Raw genomic sequence first — 12,699 nt, forward strand, 5'->3', positions numbered from 1 at the left:
AATTAATTTATTTTACTTACAAGTTGGATAAAAAATGTCAAAACACAAAATATTTAGGTGCTATCTAGGTAGATCCATTGGTGTATCAGATATTATAGAGTCAAGGAGAACTGAAAATTAATTTGTTCTAACATCAACAACTGAGGGCAGGTGTTCCATATCACCACACTGCTGTAGACAACTGCCACACCACTCCATTTCCAACTTAGCACAATATTTCATTACAAACTCCTATCCTCCAAAATAATATGGCAAGACTCCAGCTGCCAGAGTATTTAAAGACAAAAGATCTTGCGTTGGCACTGTTTGTACCAATACTGTAATAAAAGAAATTGTAAAGTACAACATAACCACTTGACCAGAGTTGGTCATAAATACTGGTGTAAGCGACGACCTTGAGCAATTACTGTGTTATTTATAATTCCTATTGGTACAAAACACACCTTTATTTCCAACCGGCAACTCATTTACACATAGTACTTGACAAGCTTCAAACAATGTTTGGCTATGAAATATTAGGTTGATGTACTCATGCCATACAGTGTGGAAGAGGCTTACAAATTAAGAACACTAACTAATAAAAGAAACAAATTCTTCTTATATTAAGGATTATACTAACAAAAACAAGGATGTTTGGGACATTATTAACAACAAACGAAACCCACACAAGCAAAAATAAGTAATAAGTAAGTAATTTCAGGTTTTAGTTTCATTACTTACGAAGATCAAAGAATAGAAGATTCTATACACATTGCCAACCACTGTAGCTAACCATCTTCTCGACAATTGATGGATAAACTTGAAAACAGAACCAATTATTGTATAGCCCAGCATTACAACCTCACCAATATATTTTCATCAATACCTCAATTATTGCAGAAATTATTAGAATAAATAATCTCTGAAACTAAAATCCTCTTTTGGTTTAGATGGAATGACTTCAAGAATACTAACGTTTTGTAAACAAGAAGTTGTAATACCCTTTTGTTTGTTATACAATTATTTTTAATTTCATGGCACATTTCAATCTACAACTAAACTAGCTTAAGTTATTTCTCTACACAAAAATCCAGTAAATACCTGATTAAAACTACTGACCGATTTCGTTTATGTTATCTGATTTCAAAATAATTGAGAAACCCACACATTCTTGGTGTAATTCAATCATTTATAATAATTAAACAACCGTATATGAGAGATACAGTATGGTTTTAGCAAAGGACATTCTACTATAACAAGAATATTTGAGCTTTCCAAGCATGTTAGATAACATAGAGTCTGGGAACACGGTAGAGGAGATTCAGCTCGACCCTAAAAAACATTTGACTTTTTAATTAAACCATGGCATGATCTTGTCGAAACTATGTAATCTGGGAATACTAGTTTCAGCTCTTTCATGGTTTCATACTTACACGGAGTCCAGACAGCAGGTTTTTTATGTGTCTCAGAAATTAAAAGGAGTCACTTCAATTTCAAGACCTAATTTAATATAAATGAGCCCTAGTGTACCACAAAGATCGATCTTAAGTTATATATTGTTTATGTCATATACTAAAAACCAAATATTCTACATTCCTACAGCAACTTGATACTTTACGCTGATGATTTTAAATTGCCAATGTAAATGACCTAGTGGAAAATCTAGAAATAAACTCATAGCTATGAATCTTGCTATGGACTACTGGAGGAAAAATGACTTACTTTTAAATGAATTAAAGACAAGGGCAAATTTCGTTTGAAAGAAGAGGAATTAAATTTAAAATCTACCACATTTCTTGTCTGTTACCCCCAAAAATTACCAAGGTATTATTGTTGAAAACAAAATTTCATAGCAAAATCACATCGATAGCTTATGTCTTAGACTAGACTCAGCACTGGATGGAATCAAGAGAACTACGGTATTAGTCGAGCCACGGTAACAGCCCATTCTGCTCTGTTTGAAAGTCATTTGAGGTGTGGGAATGTTTAAAAAGAAACAATGTAACCGTTCTAGAAAAGGATAACTAAGAGTAAAATTATTTTTTTAAACAAACTTAAATCTTTTGAAATGCAGCAGATTAACATAAACAAAAAGTACTTTCAAGGTTTCTACTATTGAAGTTTGATGTGGTCAAATTTGTCAATATCGTCCATCTTTTCACTCTGATGGAAACATCACCTCATATAAGTCATTGGATCACCATAATTGAAGTAACCACCAACGTGCATCATCTATTCATAAGGGTTAGATACTGTTCCAGTCCATAACTAAAGAATTAAATTCATTATCCAGTAGTTATAGTAGCATAATAATTGTTTACGAAAGTAAATAGGCTTGTTAAGTCTATGGCAGTGGTAAGTTAACTTTTTTGTCATAGAGTACATAAACAGCTGCCTCACTCAGTCCGTTCTTCCATTGTACCCAGCTGTGAAATACTTTTAAATGAGATAAAGTATGTTATCACAAAACAAACAAATCTGCTGCTTGTATGTGTTAGAATTGGGCGAGGGCTTGTCTTATCTAATTTACACACACACACGGACACGTCCATAATAAACAAAACGGATGATAACGTTCTTGTCAAATACTAAAACTACTAACTTATTAATGTTTCTTGTGTTTTGTGATTATTACACATATTTCAGCAAGACATCAATAAGATAACTTTGAAAGTTGTATTGAAGTCTCAGGTGTATGGGCCAACATTTATTGTATCTCTTAAAACATTTACATTCTAATGGATTTGAGAAAAGCGCTTGTTCAATCCAGGTTGGTTATGTTTTGTATATTTCCATAGATATTATTGGTGTTGCAAGAGAACCCCATGTCTTTAACTCTTTTGTGTAAATAGGCTTTGCCTATTAACAAGGACTAAGTTTTTTTTTAAGTAATATCAGTAAGCATTCTTAACTTTATGGCTCCAGTATAGTAAGTGGCCTCCATCACAATCGAATCATGGTAACAAATTATCAATTAAAAATACTTAAAATATAAAATACAAAACATTCTAAGTATAATTACAATGAATTATTACCAGGTTTTTTGTAATGTATTAATTATTAACAATAATGTTCCAAATTAATTCAAATAAAGTAACATCATTTATATGGTATTTGAGTTATAGCTGAAAGTACAATGGTGATGTACTTTGTGGTATTTGTTGTGTCACAACCTTGATTATAGATCCTTCTGAAGGATCCATAACTATAACTAGGCAGACACAATTATCCTCCAATATACCACAAAGTAACTAAATGTTACACTGTTTTGCTTTTTTTTATTTTATAAATAGGTACAATACAGCCTAGTTAGTTTTTTATTCACCATTAAATTATTACTTTTTTGATATAAAAACAGCTTAACTATATATAATAATTTGAAATGCCTATAATATTATATGGCCTAACATGATCATTAGATTCTGGTGGTGTCTGCTTATTATACTGCAGCCCAATTTCAGTAGTTTTAGACTGTTATTTGTATTTGAGAATTTTAAAATTTTAAGCCATATTATAGAATTTAACAGAGAAATTAAATAGGTATAACAAAAAATATTTATTTCTACCATTTTATTTAAAACAGTTTTTGTAGGCTATGTCAATTAAAATTAACCTTCCGGTGATCACACTTATTTTCATTCCCCTAATTAGTGTGGGGGGAGGGGTAGGAAAGTTCCACCAAACATGACGAGGTGAGGGGGGGTACAAGTAAGTAGTAGTCAGAGATACAAATTAGGTGGAGGTTATTAAAAGTCTTTTTCCGTGCTTTTGTGTGACAGGACAAAAAATAGAAATTGTGAAGAAATACAGAATGTGGTACTTTGGGATTATACCGACCACACCCAGAAATGAATCGTTATTTGACATTTTGCTTCTACTGATTACTAGATCAGCGTAGAACAATATTTCGTCAATATAAAAAAGGAATTGTCTTATCGCAAACCCCTCCCCATCCTCAGACAGAGGTCAAAGTCGAGCGGTCTAGTAGATAACGTGATTGCAGAGCCTCGCCGCCCGTTCAGCTGGTGCGTCGCTTTGTTGCACTTCCGTGTTTTACCCCTACATTTCTCCAAACACAAAAATTCAATAAAAACAAATATTACCAAACAAAAACTAAACTCTTTATTGAAAAAAAAACACACAAAACTTGTTTTTATTCTTGATCACACTTCGCCACCCAAAATGCGAGTGCCTCCGGCCATCAACTGATGTCAACGAAAGAAAAACATCCCTCAAGATAGTATCTATCAGTAAAATATCAATTTCTAGAGGAGCTGAACAGAAATATAAATTAAATTGTAATGGAAAGGCAATTATGTACCGTGCAAAAAACTTAAATAATCATGTGATGCCGCGCGGCCTGCCGTAATCGGGATTCTCGAGAGAGATAAGATAACAGCTACAACAATACCGATCACAATACCTGGAAATGCTTGTTGATTGTTGGAATGTTAGTTCTGTTACTCAACTACATCGTTTTATAACGTTCTAAGTTCATTGGAAAAAGTTTAATCGTTGGGGGCATATAACAGAATCTGACCCCATTTATTGATAATTGTTGTAAGTTTGTAATTAAAGAGTTGTTTTCTCGTTCTATAATGTTTGTTTCTATAAATTTATATTTTTGTGTTCTTCATACTGGTGTGGTCGGTATAATCCCAAAGTACCCAGAATGTTTTGGGCTGTGCAAAAACGCTATGGAAGTTTGGTTAAATAATACAAAAAACAAAAAATAATTATAGGAAATTACAATTGAATATATTTGTGTGATATACACACATAAATTAAAAACAAAAAATAGAAAGCTTCCATATTTTGTGGAATTTCATACTCACATCTTCCCTGCTGTTGTAGTCCGATTATTGGTCGTTGAGATTTGGAAATGTTACATGTATCTTAAATATACACCAATGGGTATTTTATATGTGAGAATTAACAGATGGGCTTGTTCAAGATTTTTCAATTTTAACTAATAGTATTCTTAAGAGTGTTATTAAGTATGCTGTGGACCTTTTTACTGCATAAAAATGTAAATATAAGGTAAAAAATTATCTTCCTCACTTTTTAGGAAACAGCCAGCGCAACAAGTTGAAACACTATGGGAAAACATTTACCAGCACAATGTGAAGGTAGAAGCTTTAATGTCCATTCTGGCATTCTATCTACACCACAGAGTGTATCCTCCACCGGTTCAGAAGGCGTTGGACAGTTTGTTGATGTGCCTGACTGACAGTCGGACAACGAGGAGGCTCCGGACTCTACTCTCCCGGACCCTGGAGGAGATGTGTGCGTGGCTTGGTCCTGACTGTATTCTGGACACTGTGCAACTCTCTGCTAGCCCCAGCGTGGTGGCGGACCTGCTGCCTTGTCTCCTCATCAACCCCGACACTCCCCGCCCCCAGGCTGCCTTTTATGAAAGGCTGATCAGGTGAGTCACGAGTTGAAAACTAGATTTAGATAATACAAGCAATGCACAAGGTTTTCAGCTGAATATCTCCATAGGCATATGTCGCTTTTAAATACCAAACTTTCCTAAGCGATGGTCACTGCAAGATATTCTAATCTTCTGATCCATTTTATAATAATTTAAGTTTAAAGGACAGTATATCGTGGCCTTGAAGTTGGACAGTGAAACAACTTAAGTTTGTTTTTCTAAAGAAGATCCCTGACAGAGCCGGGTCCTGGCGACCTCTTTCACATGCTAAACATTTCACTAAATGTCTACCACATTAAAATATACCCTTGTATTACTTCAGAAATAAATTTTTACTACTTGTGTATTATTTACCCATGTATTCGAGTGAAAGAAAATATTTTTTGTGTGAAAAACCTAAAAATGGAGAAAAACACAGTTTTCTTTTTAAGCTTTCTCCATTTTAACTTATCATTATTCAAAAAATAATGACAGTAAAGGAAAGTTGAATATGTAATTTCTTGTATGTCTCTTGAAGAATGACGTACTAGGTTAATAATTAAAGGCTTAATTTAGTTATTTTTGTGAACACCTAAGCTTGTGTTATTGTAATTAGTCTTGTATTATTTTTATTTTGTAACTAGATCTAAATTATTGTAATGTAAACATCCAGTACACACCACGTTGTGTTTATAAAAATATATTGTATTATATGGTACATTTGTAAATAAATTCAAGTAAACTGTTATTATTCTTTAATAAACATATCATTTTTCTATGCTGTTATTACTTGCAAATGAGTTATTGTCATGCATTAAATTTGATGTATTCTTCGAAATGTATTTAATTTACATACACTGTCTTATCTACTTTTAGTGTAATCAGTGTTTATTCCCAGAGCTTTTTGTTTATTTTTATAATCTTATCTTTCCGATCTGTTGAATAAATAAAAATTTCAGTTTTCCGGTATCAGAATCTTTTTGTAACACGTTAAGAGGACAAAATGCCTCCCAAATCTGTATGTGGTTTTATTGATACATATATTGTACATGATATACGGCCAATAATTAATCAATTAATAAGATACATGGTTGATTAATTACAGTTGAATATGTTGATAGTGTTGATCCATTATAGTTAACGACATAAGAACGTGTTGTTGATCCCTCATCGGTTCTGTTTCAGTGGTCTCACCAGTCCTGGGCTGTCTCAGGAAGACCGGTGTAAGGTGTTAGGGTACCTCTCAGCTACAGTGCCGGCCGAGTTGATGCCAATGTTGACCAAACATCTGGTCTCATGGCTCTCCTACTCTCGCTCTTCGCAGACCAACTCTCTGTTTAGGTCAGCTGACGTTACTGATATTGACGGATCCCCAGCCACAGGCTTGTGTACAGCATTAACTCTAGGTCAGTATGGGTGTCATACTGTACTTTATAATTTAGTCAGAACGTTATATGATCATAGAACAAACAAGTTGGTCTTTTGTACTTGTTAACTTGGAATTGATTTCAGAGTTTTACAGATGTATTGTTTAACTCACATATTAACCCTTTAAGGAGTGCGTGTAAACTCTACATAATGAGTAAGGACGTCATATAACATATATCTTTACAGTGGCCCAAAGGAGTACAGACACCATATGACGTTGAGCCTCTGTATTTTTGTATCATCGTAAATGCGATGCTATTACTGATTGCCTTTAAGTAGATTTGTCTGTAAAGTGGTTCCATCTATCGGCAACATACTTAACTTCCATGTTTGTGCTCCGATTCACTTGTAATTTGATTTTACCACCAGATCGCAGTAGCCACCTGGTAGAAGCCACTGATTCAAGGTCGCGTTGCGCATGCATCGCTTTGCTGTCAAAATATGTCGCCACATACTAGCCATTCCTTGTATACTTCATACTGTGGCCATATTTAGAGTGAAATATTTGTTGAGCAACCATATAATTTGTTACTGTTATCCAAATGGCAGACAATATTGATTGAGTCTGCCGTAGTGAGGAAATAAGACATTTGATTTTGAAAAAAGTACTAAAATATTGACTTGTAGAATACGTAGCCCTTTTTTATTAAGCTTTCAAATGTAAATAAACATTTTCAAGAGATTTTAAAGATTTTAATTTTTTACTCCTTTTGGTAACTTTTTGGATTTCACCCATTACTCATTTTAGCCTGTCAAAAGAAGACGTCATATGACGTCCATACTCCTTAAAGAGTTAAAGTGAATAAAGAGATACAGCAGTTTCATCCTTACTTAAGGAGGAAATGACTTGAGTGTTACCTAAGGTAGTCTAATATGGATAGGGATAATTGCAGTTCCCTGGACTAAAATTCATAAATTCAATATCTAATGACAAAGAAGGACTTGTACTATGCTGTTTGAAAATCCATTTAAAAATTGAAATAAAAAAAAATATAAGAATGAAATTTATCCTTTACACACTGTGCACAGAAGTATTCATTTTTAGTGTTTGTTTAAAATTCTAGTAAACTGCAAATTTTGTTTATTTATTTTAAAGCACCACATTATGTCATAATTGTATTGTCATAAAATTTGTCATAAAATTTAATATTCTAAGCTAAATTAAGGTATGCATTATAAATAAATAAAACAGACAGAACAACTGTTATACAATTTTGCAGTCTGAGTATTATATGAATTAAGGTCAAGAAGATAAAAAGCTAACCTCCTACAGTCTTAGAAGCTAAAAATTAGAAAAATGTTTCTGTTGATTTTTTTATATTGTATTGTATAAATAGTAAAAATGGAATATTTTGATTAAGCTTTGTGGAGTTATATAAAAAAGATTTAAGTTTGAAAACTTATCATGCTTTATATAAATATACCTATTGGAATTACTTAAACAGTTAACCCTTTAATTGCCACACCTGAGTATACTCGGTTTCATATTATCAGCTGGTTTTTTTTTTGTATCAGCTGTTATATTGTGTTTGTGTTCTTTTATATTAGAAATGTCTAGAAGATAGCTGTCCAGTTGGTAGTACAATCTTGTGGACATTACTCAAACTATTTAGATGCCACGTTCTATGTATCGTACACAAGTTCTGGAATGGTTATTTTGATATTTTATGAGATTTTTTCCTATATTTATTTGTAAATAGTTGTGTGATAGTGGTAATAATTATATGTAGTAATTATTTGACAAATTAACATTATTTGAGAATTTTGTAAACACTGTTAATTGTTTACTCTATTAAACTTTTAATAAAGTGTTGCGTCAAAAACTTCTAATAATTGAAAAAATACTTGGCGCTGGGAGGGCGGGCGGTCTTAGTATGTAACTAAGATCATTGCACAGGTGTTGCCGTGAATCCTGGAATGTGGCAGTTAAGGGTTAAAAAGATAAATAAATTTAATTTGTGTGAACAATATAATAATTATTCCAAACATTTACTTAAACCTCAATGAACTTTTAATAAGAGAGTTCTATTTATAACCCATTCATCATGAAATACTACTTACCTGTAAGTTTTTATACTGAAAGAATCAACTTTAAACAGTAGTACATTTACAATAATTTATAATTGGTATTGAAAATAGTTTATTCTTATTATTTTAATTGTTTACTGGATAAAACAACCTTTCCACTCAATTATGTATAATGAGTGTTTCAATAAGTAGTTATGATCATTATTGTAACAAAATTTAATTTAGTGTTAAATTTTATAAATTTAGTATTAAAACATTTTGTATTAATTATATTACTGAATCATTGTTTTCTAAATTAGTTTTTAACACTGTCAATCCCGGTGATACCACGGAGGCACTGTGGATATGTCACACCACTGGTACACAACCTGCTTTGCGTTAAGCACAGGGGTATTTGTAGACCACATATTTTTTAATATTTAATAGTAAATTGTAATTACAGTTATATTAAATGTTTATTTACATGTCTAAGAATACCAATTTGACCTTGGTTTTCTTGGACCTTGGACCTTTTGGGTCTCTTGACATTGGAAAATCAGTTCACAGAGCATTGATTTTATGTAATGTTTACAACTTGAGTGTCAGCTGATCAACTGACATTCAAGCTGTTCTGATTAATTGACTCAAATTCCGTCAGTCTCTCACATTTTGCTATTACTGTTAGCTGAATCAGATTCCCACTTTCTTCTCGTATGTTTTACTAATATTATTTGGGAGATGTGTGAGTTTGAGGTTATGACATCTCAACACCATTAGTACCGATGATGCCACAATTACGTCTTTGTACTTTTTATGTAAAAAGTTATATTTAACCTGCAAAAATTGTGTTATTTAGCAATTTCATTACTATACACACCTGTATGTATTATAATAAGAGTTTCAACACAAATATTTGGCAGTGTAGTACGTGTCCACTCTGTTACGGTGGCGTCATAGTACTTTTTAAATAATACAATTTTTTTCATATAAGTAATTATATTCCGTAATTATAATGCAAGATGAATATAATAGGCTAAAAAACAAAGTTTGGGTTTTGGAGTGCTATATCCCGAAATAGAGCTGTGCTCGAATATATTAAAGAGTTGTATAACATTTTATCTAATTTCACCAGTTTTTCAGAATTACAAAACATCTATTGCAGATCTATTTTTTAGTGTAGGGAACAAACATGTGAATCTATCATTGCTTGTATAAATAACAACCAGTCATCAGAAGCTCATTGTACTTAAACAGTATAATCTGCTCCAGTTACGACAGTGACCGACATACACATGCTGAGCGTTGTCACGTTCTCCAACATACGCCAGTACCTGCGGCGTGCACCTGCTGATAGCAGCTTGGTGTCAGCAGTGTTCAGCTACTGCAGCACTCTGCTGGCTCAGGCTACCAAGAAACCCAGCACTCAGCACGACAAACAGCTCGTAGCCGTGGTGAGTAACTCATTGTACGTTGAATTCTCTCTCTCGATTGAACTCCTCACGTCACCTCGACGGAAAGGTTAACGCTAAAAGTTGACTGCCTCAACATGTCTTGATCTACATTACTACCTCTGTTGTGCGCTGTCAACTGACAATGTCTTTAGTGCAATTTAAAATTTGACCTATTGATTGTAATGTTTTTATTGTTGTGTACTGCACTCTATGTTTCTCTGTCATGTACTGCTACCTAGGAGAAATGCTTTGTATCTTGGACTAACACATTTTTATATATCAATTTGGCACTGCTAATAATTTTTTTCAAAAGTATTTGTAATATGCTGTAGTCTTAGTTTGGTTTTTACCACAATTTACATTGCTTACGCATTATTTTTTTTCTCTACAACTAAGATAGTATATTGAGTGTTGATTCTAGTGGGGCAATAAATGTGCTGGGCTTTGTGTTGCAACAACAACGAGAAAATCAATCAGAATAATTCAGAGTGGTGTCTCTGACTTTGATGACAATGTGTGTATGTTAAACATATATTTGTACAATACAAAAATAAGATTGCTTAAGTTTACTATGAAAATCTGTAATAAAAATTTAACTAAGGTACTATATTAAAACTATAAAAACTAGATTAATAATAAACTAATACAGATTATTGAAAGATCCAAAAGAATGTAACAAAATAGTTATTGTACAGATAGACAGACAGATGAATGGACTGTCCTTTGACTACAAAATGAGTAGCATTCTGCCTTGATGTAAGAGGAACCTTTGTACCAAGTTTCAAGCTTCTGAAAACTTTCTAACAAGAGATGTTGCACAGACAGACTGATCTTTGAGCCCAAAATCAAGAGACTTCTTTCGCAGGACAAGTGGAACTTACGTACCAAGTTTAAACTCTCTAGGACCTTTGTATCAAGATATATTACACAGATGGACAGCCCTTTGATATGACAGATGGACTTCAAAATTAATAAAATTCTTCCTTGAACAAAGAGGAACCTCTGTGCCAAGTTCCAACTGTCTAGTAACTTTCTATCAAGTTTTATTGCATATATGGACAGACAGATGGATAAACAACAACGTGATTTCAAAAAGGCACAGTCGGATCCTTAATAAATTAGTGGATTCCAGTTGTGTTATATAAGGGGTAGGTATGTCATAAAGATAGTATTGCAATTCATATGTGATGGTATAACATTGGAATACAGTGTGCATGGGCTACATCGGTATAACATTGGACCTTTCCACTCTTGCGTAGCAACGAGCCTGCCGTCTTGGTGGTTGCCAGAGTCATCCCTGTCAAGTTCTTGGCAGGGGAGAGGAAGGCGATTTATCAGAGACAAGGCGAGATCAGCAAGGACGCAGCAAGATCCGAAGAGCGTGCCCGAACCTTCCAGCAGTGGCAACAGTGGAAGCACGAAACCCAAGGACGATGGACTGCGCAAATCATCAAGCAGGTTCAACCATGGGTCGAAAGGTGGCATGGCGAGGTGGACTACTACCTCACGCAGTTCCTGACAGGTCACAGCTATTTCAAGTCGTACCTGAACCAGATGGGCAAGACCGGTTCACCGGATTGCATCTACTGCCCGGGCGTTCCCGACAACGTGGAACACACCCTCTTCAACTGTTCGCGTTGGGAAAAGCCCCGCCTGGAGGCCACAAGAAAACTCTGTGTTTTTTTCAGTGGACACGGTCTGCGAAAAGATTATGGAGGATGAGGGGAACTGGGATTGTTTGTCACAGTTTGTCCTGGGCATCCTCCTGGAAAAAAAAGTGATCTGGACCACGAAGTGGCCCAGATCCCTTGACCGAGCAATTAATAGAAACATGCTTTTATTTGCTAATTTTTTTAAGCATTTATTAATTTTGGCAAAATAATTTAAACGATTGTTTGGCTTTTAATGCCATGTAAGTGTAAATTTTACCCCTGTTAAATATTTGTTGAAGGAAATGAACAGCTTATACAGCACAGTTTTGTTGTTTTAAGGTGCTCGAAGAGGTACTGTTGACGATGAAGGCAGTTAAAGAAGCAGACAACAGCTGTCGAGGGAGATGTCAACTGATGGTTGGTAACGTCCTACACCTGGCTGACCAGCTGAGGCTGACTCCTCTTCTGATATCGGTCTGGCAGTACCACCTGGTAGATGGTAGGTCTTACTTGCTTGTCGGGGATCTGGGGAACCTCCTTATTTGTGAGCTTTTAAAAAATTTCAAAGGAATAGTCAGAGTTTTTAATTTTAAAAAACATAAGATTGTGTTATGTAATTTGTTTTAGATTTCATCATTAATTTAACCCTAGAACTGTTAATCGACATAATTATGTCGGTTAATGCCGCTTTTGTGGTGTTAACCGTCAAAATTTTGTCGATCAAACATTCCCTCCTATAATTACTTTTTATAATATACTCCGGTAACGT

The 12,699-nt window shown here is 34.0% G+C and overlaps 1 protein-coding gene across 2 annotated transcripts in view; it reads left to right on the top strand.

Annotated features, from left to right (window-relative positions):
• The first annotated feature begins 2,417 nt into the window (after positions 1 to 2,417).
• Positions 2,418 to 12,699, top strand: part of LOC124353615 (AP-5 complex subunit zeta-1-like) — a 29,850-nt gene continuing 19,568 nt past the window's right edge. The window contains exons 1-5 of one of the 2 annotated variants that reach the window (XM_046803536.1): positions 2,418 to 2,749; positions 5,048 to 5,407; positions 6,578 to 6,798; positions 10,097 to 10,278; positions 12,270 to 12,429. In XM_046803536.1, the coding sequence (XP_046659492.1) occupies positions 2,718 to 2,749; positions 5,048 to 5,407; positions 6,578 to 6,798; positions 10,097 to 10,278; positions 12,270 to 12,429 (955 nt within the window). In that variant the 5' untranslated portion in view covers positions 2,418 to 2,717. The remainder of the gene's footprint in view (positions 2,750 to 5,047; positions 5,408 to 6,577; positions 6,799 to 10,096; positions 10,279 to 12,269; positions 12,430 to 12,699) is intronic. The other variant, XM_046803535.1, reaches the window with a different exon arrangement.

The sequence above is a fragment of the Homalodisca vitripennis genome, chromosome 2 (assembly GCF_021130785.1).
Source record: "Homalodisca vitripennis isolate AUS2020 chromosome 2, UT_GWSS_2.1, whole genome shotgun sequence".
NCBI lineage: Eukaryota > Metazoa > Arthropoda > Insecta > Hemiptera > Cicadellidae > Homalodisca > Homalodisca vitripennis.